General features: G+C 58.9%; 1 protein-coding gene across 2 annotated transcripts in view; it reads left to right on the plus strand.

Annotated features, from left to right (window-relative positions):
* ARSG (arylsulfatase G) overlaps window positions 1–12,970 on the plus strand; it is a 28,234-nt gene extending 15,264 nt beyond the window's left edge. For both annotated transcript variants that reach the window (XM_074889140.1, XM_074889141.1), the window contains exons 8-12: window positions 130–210; window positions 3,550–3,658; window positions 8,093–8,213; window positions 12,207–12,297; window positions 12,613–12,970. In XM_074889140.1, coding sequence (XP_074745241.1) covers window positions 130–210; window positions 3,550–3,658; window positions 8,093–8,213; window positions 12,207–12,297; window positions 12,613–12,944 — 734 coding nt within the window. In that variant the 3' untranslated portion in view covers window positions 12,945–12,970. The remainder of the gene's footprint in view (window positions 1–129; window positions 211–3,549; window positions 3,659–8,092; window positions 8,214–12,206; window positions 12,298–12,612) is intronic.
* The last annotated feature ends 392 nt before the right edge of the window (window positions 12,971–13,362 follow it).

A 13,362-nucleotide genomic window follows, 5' to 3' on the forward strand; every position in this document is an offset into this window, starting at 1 on the left:
ATGTGGGAATGCATCATAGGGATGGGATGGAGAGGCCACTTGTCCTTGCCTACCCCCCCGTTGTGGAGGTGTCCCCTCCCAGCCCCCTGGTCCCGGTGTCTCTCATGGGGACATTTCTTTCTCTTGCAGGTGACAACGGGCCCTGGGCACAGAAGTGTGAGCTGGCAGGACGCCTGGGTCCGTTCATGGGGGCCTGGCAGAGGCAGCGAGGTAACCTGGCAGCATGGAGGGGGGGGTGTCCCTGTCCCCAGGGGTGCAGGGGAGCTGCTCCACAAAGCCCTTCATCGCCCACCGAGGGAGACATGGGGAACACTTCACTCCCCAACCTTTCCGCTGGCTGGGGAGCATTGCCTTGAAGACACCCCAGAATAATTTTATTCTTTCAAACAGTCAAGTTTTCCCCTAAAACTGCTGCTGGGGGGGGGATGGGCCCCCCCCGCTCCCTGTTACCTTGGAGTTTGAGGTGAGTGGCTGCTGGTTTTGGGGATGGGATGCCCTCACCACCCCAGGCTCCAGCAGGGTCTCACAGCCCCCAGCCCCATCCCGCCCAGAGGAGAGTGCCCGGCAGCCCTCTCGGCACCTCGGAACTTTGCTTTTCTTTCTCTCCATCATTTGTTTTTTATTTCTTTTTCCTGCCTTTCCTCCTTTTCCGGCCAAGCCATCTGCTTGGTGGGTTTATTTCAGTCGGAGCGGCCAGAAGCATGCATGAGTCAGGCGTTTCCCACTTCTGCTTGTATTACGCAGTGTAAACGCACGCCGGGCTCGGTTCCCCTCTTTGCTCGGGGTCAGCGGGGAGGGAGCGGCGGCCGAGGGGCCGCGGGCGGCAGCACCTCTTTCCTCCTCCGCTTCCTGACACCCCGGCGATGCAACCGTGGCCACTTCCCTGGGCAAACGCTGCCGCTGGGCTGGCTCGCTTTCCCGTTCCTTCGGCTGGCCCGGGGATGAAATCGTAACCTTAATTATTTCTTTTTTTTTTTTTCTTAGTAAACAAACCCTGCTGACGACCTGGGTTGCTCTTGAGCAACCAACGGTCACAAGTCGAAGCAGATGGTACAGGCAGTCCAGCGTTTGGGAACAAAGCTGGGAAAACACGGCCCCTTTCCAGCCTCTTGCTGCCCTGCGAAAACACCCCGAGCCGTGGCTATCGCGGGAGGCTGGGGAGGAGGTCGGGCTGGCAGGGCTCTCGGAGCTGGCTGTAAATACTGCCTGGGAAGGATGACTTCTGAAATCCCTCGGCTGGTGGTTGCATGGATGTTTTGAAAGCCAGCCCAGTGTTACTGTCTGCTGCCGGCTGGTCTAACGCTGCAAACACCCGCTGGCGTGGGGGGTGGGATGCTTGGCCATCCCACCCCAGGGGCATTGTGTGTCCCCCCCTTCCCTGGCCGGGAAAAGCCCTCTGAGGAGCAGGAGGGCAGGGGACAAGGGGCTGCTCGGCACTCTATACGTTTCACATAGCTTGGCGTTTCCTTTTAGGGTCCAACCCAAATTCCAGGGATGTTTTCCATTGATTTCGGGTGGTCACTGGAGTCAGTCCTCACACGGAGAGAGCAGCACTTCTGTGTGTGCTGACCCCTTCTCCTGTTGGGGAGCTTCCCGCAGCCTCCAGCCCGCCCCAAAAACCCATCTCCCACCTCAGGGCCAAGCGCCCAACAAGGGGGGTGCCGGGATGGAGGTGCACGTTTTGGGGATGTGATGCTGAGCATGTTTTGAGGCAGGTTTGGGAGGCTCCAGACTCAGTGTCCCTGTGCCGGGGACCTGCTGTGTGTGGCAGGAGGGGGACCAGGGGTTTCATCCCAGCATGGGAACGCTCAGTTCAGCTTTCCTGGAAAGCCACGGCCTCCACAGTCCCCACAGCAGCAGGGCTGCATCATCCCTGCTCTGGAGAAAAATCCCTGGTTGGGTTTGGGGTGTTTCAGCCCCGTTTACTGCCTGAAGTGTTAATGTGAGTTCATTCACAGGCAGCTCCAGCGTCCTGCCCAGCCACAGGGACTCGGGTGGCTGGAGGGAAATACCCACCCGATGTCCTCCTGGAGACCCCTCGACCAGGCATGGAAAAGCCCTTGAAATGCAGCTGCCTTACCGGGGGGGATGAGTTATTTAGTCTAAATGCAGCGAGGAGAATTGTTATTTATTGCTATAATTGCTATAATTTCCTCAGGTGTCTGAAGGCAGGCGAGGCACCTTGCTTAAGCCGTATGTGACACGTGTTGGACGCGCTGTGACATTTCCAGTAGCCACAAGAGACCCCAGTACCGGCTGTGCCCCACCACTTCAGGCCCCAAAGAGATGTTCATCAGCGGGAAATGCCAAAAGTTTGGGTGGGGAGTGGTAGAGCTTGAGGACATGCTTGCTCCGTGCTGGCAGGATGGGCAGCAGGGTCAGAAACCTTTTCCCTGGACTATTCCTCGTGCCGCTGGCACCGCGGCATCCGTGTCACACGTGTCCTTCTCCGCTCAGGCTCCGTACGGCGGCGGCGCTTGGGGGCGCAGGATCAGCCCCGATGCCCAGAGCATCAGGTGGTGGCTCCCGGTGAGGCCGGGCTGGGCTGGGGAGCAGCGTGGGGCTGCAGAGGAGTGCGGAGGAGCGCGGGGTGGCCGTGCCACAGCGGGGACGTCGCCTCGCTCTTGGCTCGGCCCGGAGGAAATGGCTTTGGGTGAGCGCCGTTGCCATGCGCACGCTGAAAGGCGGGCGGACAAAGGCTGTGCCTGGGAAGTTTGCTCGGTGAATCGGGTCGGGATTTTCTGTTTGCCCCATTCCCAGCCCCTTCCCCCCGCAGCTGCCTGGAGCCCTTTGGGCTACAGCCAAAGCAGAGGCTCTCGTAACACCCTTCCGCCCGTTTCGATGCTCACTACTCTCATTTCAGTGCCCTGCACCCCTGTTTTGCTGCTCGGCACCCCCATCTGGTTGCTCAGCACCCCCGTTTTGTTGCTCAGCACCCCCATTTCAGTGCTCAGCAGCCCAGGTGGAGGAAGGGGCGAGGCAGCTTCCCTGAGCGGTGCATCTCAAACCCAAGGGCAGAGCAGGGGTGTTTTGGGTGATGTCAGGGAAACAACTGAACATGTTAATTAGCCAGCAGGACGGTTATCAGCAGGACAGTATTTTTAACGAAGCAGGTTTCCAGCAGGCTGGGGGGGGCTGTTGGTGCTTTACCACACAGAGGGCCGCAGCCCGTCTGCATGGGCAGCCCCTGGCATAAATTCCTCTATTTTTTTGCCTGCTCTGTATTCTCACCCGATATCAAAAATGGATGGAACTGTGGTGGCTCTGGCAGTGGCTGCATTTCTCATCTCTTGCTGGGGCAGAGGAGAAACACAAGGCACTGCTGAACTGAGCCCCCTTTCTTTCCCCTTTCCCTATTTCTTTAAAACCCCCCTGTAACTCTCCTCCCTCCCCTGATTCCACTGAAATCATCCTCCTTTGGGGTCATTTACTCCATCTCTGCCTCTGAGTAGCTCCTTTCCCAGGGAAACTCTCGGGTCAGGAGGTTTTTCCCCTCAACGCAGAGCTCCTGGGCAGCGGGATGCTGAGTGCTGCCCTTTTTTCTTGCAGGTGGGAGCTCAGCGAAGCGAACGACCTGGGAAGGAGGGCACCGGGTGCCGGCGCTGGCGTACTGGCCTGGCCACATCCCTGCCAAGCAGACAAGCCACGCTCTGCTCAGGTAAGAGCCCGGCTGGATCGTGTTGGGGAGCAGGGCAGCCCCCCTTTTTGGAAGCACACACCATCCCCGTGCTGGGACCCAGGTGATGATCTGGATCTTGGCAGCAGCAGCTGCCCCGCGCTGGTTATTGCCTGCCTTGTGCCAGACTCTGTACTTTTGTCCTCTCCCAAGCCCGTAAGACTTAATGCTTCAGCAAAGAGGAGCTGAAAGGGCTTTTTGTGAGGCTGGCGGGTTGGCGTTAGCAGCCACTGGGCTCCGTGTGCCTCCTGGCCGCGGTGGCTGAGTGCCTCCCGATAATTAAAAGATGACGATGTTCTCTCTCTCCACCAAGAAGCAGGCTTAGGCTTTGTGGTCTGTGAATGGCTTTATGTGGAGGAGGGTGCGGTTGTGGGAAAGGCTGGCCGGAGAGATGGTGCTTGCAATCAGCGCAGGATGCGGCCGGGCTGGGAGGTAGCGAGTGACTTCTGTCGTTTCCGGAGAGAGCGGAGGGAAAGGGCTGCTGCCTCCCCCTCCTCGCCTCGCCGGGGAGCGCTGCCCCACGGAGGGTGGCGTGGAGGGGTCCTTACTGCAGCAATATCGCACCTCTGCATGCAGCAAGTGCACCGCTCCATGCAGCAATTGCACCTCTCTGTGTGGCTCTTGCAGCGATTGCACCCCTCTTTACAGCCCTCCTTTGCAGCAGACGCAGCAGGGGGGGCACAGCCTGGGCTGGGGGCAGCGCAGTGGGATGCCCCGTCCCCTTTCATCCTTTGAAGCCCATGGTGGAGGTCAGGGTGGTGGGGCTGGGGGGTTGCTGGGCGTTGGGAATGTGTCCCAGCTGCTGGAAGCCGGTCTGGACTGGTGGGCCCCGGGGAGGTGTTGGGTGTTTCTAAGGTCCAGGAGATAAGCTGGAGCTGTTTACTCCTCACGTGGCCTGAGGGCAGCTCTGGGAGCTGGATGTTTGCAAGTGGGGGAAGGTTCAAGGCGTGAGCTGGGGCACTGAGGTGGCAGAGGGGATGGGGTGCCCACAGCACCCCTTGGGTTTTACCTCCAAACACTTCCCCTCCATGGCTGGGGGATGGACTGACCGCTGGGACATGGGCAGAGCTGCCAACCCGTGCAGGATCAGTGCCCGTCCCCATCCCCTGTCCCACCGGCCTCCTCCCAGGCATTCCCTTTATCTCCTCGAAGACCTTATCTCCTGCATTCCCCAGCTCTGGTCCAGCAGGTCAGACAGCTGGAAATCTAGAAAGCCATCAGCAGCACGGGCTGTGCTGCACACTGGGTGCTCGGGAAGCAGCTCTGTAGCTCCCCAGGAGTCACAGCGCACCTGGCATCCTCCACAGCACAGCCCAGCATTGCCACGGGGCTGTGCCTGGTGGTGTGGGGCCATGTCCTGGCATCAGGAAGGGGCAACCCCCTGTTTGGGAGGCAGCAGGGAGTCAGCCTGGGGTACATGAGCAATGGCTTGTGCTCAGAAAGCTGTCACCACTGCGGTCCCAGCCACGGCCTGAGCTCTTGAGAGGGGGACGTGGAGGGACGTGGAGGGACGTGGAGGGATGTGGAGGGATGTGGAGGGACGCAGAGGGACGTGGAGGGATGTGGAGAGCAGGGGCTGCTCAGTGCTCGCACTGTGTCAGGGCAGGTGGCTTTTCTCTGCACCTAGAGTCACCCTTGGGGACATCTCCCAAAGGACAAGCGTGTGAAACAGGGTGGTTGAAGACTTGTCCCCCCAGCTGATGGGGAAGACCAAGACGCTGGGAAGGGGATGACATCTGCATGCAGGTGTGGCTGGGAGACCTCCGCAGGGCAGGGCTGGGTAAGGGCAGGCATTAGCTGCCTGCGTGAGCCTCCCTCTGCCCCTGAGGTTATGAAAATACTGACAGCCTTTGCCACCCGGCTTCGGAGAAAATCCTGTGCCTTGCCTCTCCCCAGCGTCGCTTGGCTTCGCATCCTCCCCGGCGCAGAGAGCGGAGCGGTGAGCAAGGGTGAGTGTGCCCAGGGGCCAGGGAAGCAGAAAAATGCTGATGCGTCGTTGTGGACTTGCACCTGCACGCTGGTTTCTGCAGAAAACTGCCTTGTCGGCTTTTCTTAATTATATTTAATTGTCGGAGCTACCTGCTGTACTTCTGCCCTTCCCTGCCCCAACCCAAAGTAGGGCACGGAAGAAATAGGTCAGTGGGGTGGTGAAGAAGCAGAATTGCACCACCCCGGCTGCGCCGGCAGCGTGGGGCTGGGCAGGTTGGGCAAGCTGGCTGGGGTGTGGGGAGAGCTGGTTCAGCTGCCTGCAGCTGCCTGCAGCTGCCTGCACCATGTCATCGCCGGGGCAGGGCAGGGCAGCACTCCCTGCTGCCATCCTGCCCGGGATGCTCAGTGCCCGCGCAGCACCCGCGCAGCTCTGCCTCTCAGGCCCTTTTTCCTCCGCGTTCGGGACAGCAGCAGGACGCTGGAGTGACTTTATTTATTAAACCTCTCTTGGCCAGGGCAGGGGGGTGGCAGCATGGCTTCCCCTTTCCCTGCAAGCGTGGCTTCCCCAGCTTGGCTCCCAGGATGTGCCTGCTGGTGAGGCCTTTGCTTTGATGCCAACTTTGACCAAAATCCTGTTTTTTTCATGCGTTTTTCCATGGGTTACATCTGCCGGTGGCTGGGAGGGACCTTCAGCCACCTCTGCCCGCAATCCCATTGTCCTCCCACCTAGGTGACTGTTTCCAGCAGTCCCAACCATGCACCATGCTGGGGGCCTGATCCTGAGGGTGCTGAGCACCCATGGGACTGCCCTGGGCTCCCTTTCGGGTGGACCTGGGCTGACCTCAGCGAGGTGCTGCAGGGTTGTGCTCTGCCTCGGGCGCAGCGGGGAGCCAGAATTTTTCTGGGCGCCTCCCGGCTCGCCTGGTGGCTGGGGCCGTCTCCGCGAGCGTGTACCGGGGCTGCCTCTCAGCAGTGTTTGTTCTTATTTGTTCTCCCCGTCTCTTAGCAGCTAAATTAAAACTTGTTGAATGGCAGAACCGGGGGCCCTTAAGCCCTGGGCTCTTTTCTCTCTCTGTTCACGCAGCCGTGGCGGGAGAAGGGCGATGGGGGGACGGGGGTGGCAGGACCGTGGCAGCACCCTGTGTACTCCCCGGTGTTTTCTCCTCCCGCAGCGATTTCCTTGCCTCAGCTGAGCCCCCGGAGTTTCCATCCCCCAAGAGGGTTTTGCAGCCGGAGGGGTGTGGGGTGGGTCCCTGTCGGCCGCTCAGCACCAGTGGCTTCTGGCTCATCAGCTCCCATGCCACAGCCTTGTCCCTGGGGAGGGCAGTGCTGGGATGTGACACTTGGCCACACCGCCATCCCGCTGTCCCCTGGGGCCGTGGGACACCCCCAGTTCAGGCAGCTCCTTTTAGAGGTGTGGGGTCACCCCGTAACCACATCTGCGAGAGGGAAGGATGCGCTTTGTGGTGGGGGGGGACACAGATGCTTGTGCCTTGCAGGAGCAGGATGTGGGGGGCAAAGTCAGACGTGGGGGCTGCTCCTGGGCTGTCCCTGTCCTGCTGGAGTTGAGGTGGCTGGTGGAGGGGGAAGCCCTTGCCCAGGCTGTGCGAGGGGCTGGCAGCAGGGCCGGGTGATCCCCGTCCCACCCCAGCAATGACTTTGCTCGACCCGTGGCCCCTCCGCACCATGGGGACGAGCCGGTGGGTGGGGAATTGCCGTGGCCGAGCTCCGGCCACGGGGCCACAGGTAGCAGGTGGGAAAGCAGAGACTGTCCCTCTGCATCCCCACGGAGCCCGAGGGACAGCAGGTCACCCATTCCTTCCCTGCATCCCTCCACACCGGGAAGTGACCAAGGGCGAGCCCTGAGCACTCTTTTGTGGCTGAGGCCCCTGAAAAACCCTGAGAGGTTTACGGTGGAAATGCTGACGGGCGTTTTGGTGGGAGTGCACAAAATAGCACTGCTCTCATTTTCCATTCTGGCTGCAACGGCTCGTGCTGCGCCATGCAAAAGCGAGACCACATTTTCCTGGGGCCACTGGATCTGCTGTCATTGGCGTAAAAAGTCCCTGTGCTAGCACTTTCTCTGGAGGGTGACCTGCTGCCTTCCCCTGTGTCCCCGGGCGGAGGGATGGCGGCTGCCCCGCTCCCCGCCGTGCCCGTGCAGGATTTGCCGGGCGCAGGAGCGGCCGATCCTGGCTGAACCCGCCGTGCTGGCGAGCTGCCGGCGCCGGGGGTGGGAGGTGTGTGAGGCGAGGGCTTGCTGGGGCCCAGCCGCTGCTTGAAGCTGGTTTTAACCTTTTCTGCAGAGCTCAGCTGTTGGGATGGGTGCTGGGAAGCAGCCGGCCCCCCCCACCCCACCAAGGTGCTCCCCTGCCATCAGCACACCCAGTGCCCCCCAGGCAAGGGGCTGCAGGGTGCAGGTGGGGTTGGGGGGACCCTCCGGGGTGCTTCACCCCTTGCCCTGATGAAAGCCACCTCTTTCCCCAGCACCCTGGACATCTTCCCTACACTGGTGGCCCTGGCTGGGGCGGCGCTTCCCCCGAACAGGCGCTTCGACGGCTTGGACGTGTCCCCGGTTCTCTTTGGGTGGTCGGATGTGGGGCACAAGGTAAGGCAGAGCCACCCCCCTGGTGACACCCCCCTGCTGACAGCAGGTCCCACCGCCTCTGAGTTAAAACAGGTAAGTGGGGAGAAAAGCTCCGGGCTGGCAACATGCGGCCCCACGGGAGCATCATCCCCTGGCCCGGAGGAGGAGGAGGAGAGCCAAGGCTGGGCTCAGGGTACCAGGGTTAAAGGGCTTTGGGATTAATGAAGAGTTGGTTTACGCTTTGTTCATAAATCTGGGATTAGAGGTGAAAATGCCTATGCACGCAGCTCGGCGTGCCTTCCTGTGAGCTGGGCCCGCTGCCCCAGGGGTGCCCGCACAGCAGCCCCACGGTGCCCGGCACGGCGTGTCTCCTTCCCAGTCGCAAAAGATACATCAGTGTGGGAAAGAAAAGACCCCAGGGGCTCGGACCTAGTTGCATCCGCTTTATTTATCTTGCCAGATCGAGCCATAATGAAGCCCTCCTCCCCCCAGTCCTTGGCCGGGGAACGTGCCCGTTGCTGATGTTCGAGCGGGGCAGCTCGCCCCGTACCCTGCAGCTCTCTACCCATACAATAGGAGCTGCTGACAGCTTCTTTAAGCCTAAAAAACACAGTTACAGAACAAGCAGTATGGCGATGCATTTTTCTCAGAGTTGCACAAGATTTTTGCAGAACCCAAAGGGAAAAAAAAAAAAAAAAAGTGGCTTTAATAGCAGTCCTGCAGATAAAGCCCGATTTTGCTTTTAAAGTCCACCCTCCTGCGAGCACCACGAGCCAGCTCCCAGTGGGGATCTTGGATTTGCTTTCTGCGTCCATCAGGGTTTTGGTATTTGCTTCGTATTTATGGAACCCTCTGCTGAACCGTGAGATAAAGCGGGGAAGCGGATGGGATGTGGCCAGCGTGCTCTGCCGTGCTCCTCGCGATTAACCCTCTTCTCCCGCGTGTGTGGTACTGGGAGCGGGGACTGGTGGTCTGCTGGAAGCGATGGTTTGCTGGGAATTAGGGTTTGTTGGGAGCAATGGTTTGCTGGGAGTGATGGTTTTCTTGGAGCGGTGGTTTGCTGGGAGCAATGGTTTGCTGGGAATTATGGTTTGCTGGGAATGATGGTTTGCTGGGACCAATGGTTTGCTGGGAATTATGGTTTGCTGGGAGCGGTGGTTTGTTGGGAGCAATGGTTTGCTGGGAATTATGGTTTGCTGGGAATGATGGTTTGCTGGGACCAATGGTTTGCTGGGAATTATGGTTTTCTGGGAGCGGTGGTTTGTTGGGAGCAATGATTTGCTGGGAGTGATGGTTTTCTGGGAATGATGGTTTGCTGGGAACGATGTTTTGCTGGGAGCGATGGTTTTCTGGGAGCAATGGTTTTATGGGAGTGATGGTTTTCTGGGAGTGGTGGTTTGCTGGGAGTGGTGGTTTGCTGGGAGCAATGATTTGCTGGGAATTATGGTTTGCTGGGAGCAATGGTTTTCTGGGATGGATGGTTTTCTGGGAGCAGTGGTTTGTTGGGAGCGATGGTTTTCTGGGAGTGATGGTTTTCTGGAAATGCTTTACTGGGAGCGATGGTTGGTCGGGTGTCAGGGTGCAGTGGAGGGGCACACGCCAGCCGTTCCTGCGTGTTTCAGACCGAGGAATAAAGTCCTGAGCTGTGATGCACCACCAGCTCCTGGGGCTTCCCCAGCATCACCCCAGCCCAGCGCTTTTTTTGGGGGGGGGTTGTTGTGCTGCAGTCAGGGGGGGAATTAACGCCTGTGGGGCTGGCAGCCGGGGGTCACAGCCGGGTTGTCCCTGCCCATCCCAGCAGCGTGAGCATCCCCGGGGGGTGTGATCCAGCTGCCACAGGACGGGGTGACCTTGGGGGGACACACAGCCCCACGGGGTGACCAGGAGCAAGCGCGTGTCCCCGCTCCGTCCCTTCTTGGCTCTCCGCCTTTCACCTCCCGCTTGTGAGCGGCTGATAGCTGCCCCCCCTTTGATGCTGCAGGGTTTTCCTTGACACAAATCCTCCTGAAAGCGGTTCCTTTGCTGGCCCCGCCGCCCGGTTTCCGCACAGCCGCTTTCCTAACAGGGTCCCTGGGGCAGCTGAGGCTCCCCGGCGCGAGCGGCCCGGGGTAACCTCGCTCCACGTCCCAGCCCGCGCGCTCGGCACCGGCACAACCTGTGACGGGGCTGGGGCGATGCCAAGGTCCTGTTTTGAGCGAAGGCTATTTACAGTAAAAATAAACACATCCTACAAGATGTATCAAGGGTACAAGTGTCAGACAAATAAGCTCTTTCCATGAGCTTTAATGGCAGAGGGGTGTGCGCCTGCTCCCCACGCGCTTGCTCGCTTGTGCAAACATCCTGGAACGCCGAGTTCAGACGACAGGTTTTCTGGGGAGAAAAGGCTTTCCCCCCCCCCCCCTTTTTTTTTTTTTTTGTTAAAATAACGAAGTCACAGGTCAGTAGAAGGGTTGCAGACCTGGGAATGTTTCTTGGAAGGGCTCAATCGAAACAAGCTCCTTAATTATTCAGTAAATTATAATAGATTTTCTTAGCGTGGGGTTTTATGAGGCAGGTTTAGGAATGTGCTTGCTGGTAGCAAGGGAGATTTAAGTCCCTTTACACTGAGATGGCAGCATCCCAGCTGCGCTGCTAAAGGTGTAGGCAAAGCTTTAGGCTGGAAGCAGATGAATTGATTCAGTTGCTGGTACCTTGGCTTCACAGGCCCTTGAATATTTGCTGATTTCTGCTTTGGAGCTGTTTTACTCAGACTGAGGAGTGTCAGCATAAGGGGAGTCTGTAGCAGGGGTTTCCTTCTTGCAGCACCTCCTCTTCCACTTTACACCCTTAATTTTTTTTCCCTAATATATGATTTTTAAACCAAGCTCCAGAAGATTTTTTTTTTTTTAAATTTACCTTGCAACAGAGGGCAATACAGGAAATCACCCCCCACCCTGAATCCTGGCATTTCTTGGGTGAGTTACCAACCAGCCCCCCTCAGACGGCGGCTGCACCCGGAGCAGGCAGTGTGGGACCGACATCTCGGGGTGCCCGAGCGGGGTGCCCGGCGGTGCTGCGTGCCGGGGCAGGGCTCTGTGCCGGGCACCTGTTAAGGCATTACCGCTCCGGTCAGCTGCAAACGCTGTTACTAAACTTGGCACCGCAGCTGCCTACAACTTCGGCAGATGTTTCTGATTTTTAGCACAGTGGAAATTTCTTGAATCACTTTTAAACTCAATTCCCAGGGAGGAAACCTCGAGTGACTCACCCCTCAGTGAAGCCATTGGCTCCGCAGCAGATATTATCTGACAGATGAGCCCGCTGAAGCATCCAGCTCACTTGTCTTCTCCCTCCTGTGTGCCAAAGCAGTCGTCCTGCGCGGATCAAGTGTCCTAAATACCGAAAGGGAGAGATTCAACCCGCCCTTCCCTTCCTCCCTTCCTCCTCACCCCCATTCCCTGTGCCGGGACGGCTGTTGTTAGGGAAGGGAGCGCTCGCACAGCGGGGTGAGTCAGCAGTGGAGACGGACCGGGGGTGATGTTCCAGCACCTCACCTACCCGTGCAGCCTCCGCTTCGCATGAGCTCACCCTCAGCTTGTGCCTCGCTGCTGGCCCCAGGCAACGATTCGGCTCCCTGAGCTGTCCCTGCCAGCAGCCGAGCTGTGTGAGACGGGTGTCTCGTCAGCATGGGGCAGTGGTGGGTGACACAGAGCACCCGAGACCGGCCCGGCTCTGAAATGTTCTGCCCTGCTCTGCTGAAAGCCCCCGCGCCTTCCTGATCACTAGAACTGGTCTGGGGAGGTAAATTCCTGGCATGCAGGGCCAGGAAGGCACAAGAGAGATGCTGCTGTTTCCCGGTGCCCTCTTGCTGTCACCCCACCCTTCGGCAAGCAAAACTCGCTTCGTTGCTCAGAGCCCAGGTGTCTCTAAAAGTGTGCACGGGTGGGACGTGGTCTCATCTGGGGAGGGAGTGGGTCTCACAGAGCAGGTTTTCTCTGGAACAGGCTGCCAGGCGCTTTTCTGTTCTTCCTTCAGGTTCTGCTCCACCCCAACAGCGGAGCAGCTGGGAAGGACGGCGAGATAGAGGCGCTACGGCTGGCTCAGTACAAGGCGTTTTATACCACAGGTACTGCGTCCCTTTTAGAGAGCGTAAAGTCTGGGAAAAAAACTTCTGGAATTCTTGGTTCCTTTCAGATACAGGTAAAAACCAACTCAGGTTAATTCAGACCCAGCGAGGAGCACGTACGTGCCCCGCTGTGTCTGTGTGGTGGCTCTGCCACCCGGGGTCGTTGGCCTCTCAAGCTCTCTCAGACTAGCAGCAGGACCCAGGCTCCCAAAGCTGAGACACGGTGGGACTGAGCTGTCCCAGACGGGTGAGGAGTAGAGAGGTGATCCCTGGGCAGCCAGGAACTCTGGTGATTTTCTCTTTTTTCCTCCCCAGGAGGGGCGATGGCTTGCGATGGGAGCATTGGGCCAGCTGAGCATCACCAGCCACCCCTCATTTTCAACCTGGACCGTGATATTCAGGAGCAGGAGCCTTTAGATGTGGCATCTGGAGAGTATCAGGCAGTGCTACCTGCAATCAGCAGGGCTTACGCCCAGGCTCTGGAGGACATTGCAGCCGACAACGTCTCTGTTGCGGATTACTCCCAAGACCCGGCTGCGACGCCCTGCTGCGACGCGCAGCACGTGGCCTGCCGATGCCGAGCGCCCGGGTCTCCCGCACCCGTGCTGGCCCATCACACGGAAAGAAGAGTGAAACTTTGTCTTTAAGCAAATAATTGCTCAGGCTGCTCCTTTCCCGAGTCTGGTTCCTGTGAACGGGCGTGTTGTGCACGTGGCTCCAGGCTGGAGGTTGGCCGCTGAGGAGAGGGATGGAGCCTGCGGTCCCCTTTGCTCTGTGCTGTGGAGCAGGGAGGTGAGTTAGTTGTGGGTCTGTGTGAGCACACGGAGCGTCCCCTTTGCTGCAGAGTGGGACTGTCCCCCTGGCAGGACTGTCCCTGCGGCCCAAGGAGCAGGGCATTGCAGTACCTGGTGGCTTTGGGCATGTGGAAGGAGACAGGCTTGTTGTAGGGCTCTTTAGCTGAGACAGAGACAGGTCTTGGGTTAAAGCAAATTACTCGAATTACTTGAATGACTCGAGTGTGTCCAGAGAAGGGCAACGGAGCTGGTGCAGGGTCTGGAGCACAGG

Source organism: Strix uralensis, chromosome 19 (assembly GCF_047716275.1).
Source record: "Strix uralensis isolate ZFMK-TIS-50842 chromosome 19, bStrUra1, whole genome shotgun sequence".
NCBI classification, from domain to species: Eukaryota; Metazoa; Chordata; class Aves; order Strigiformes; family Strigidae; genus Strix; species Strix uralensis.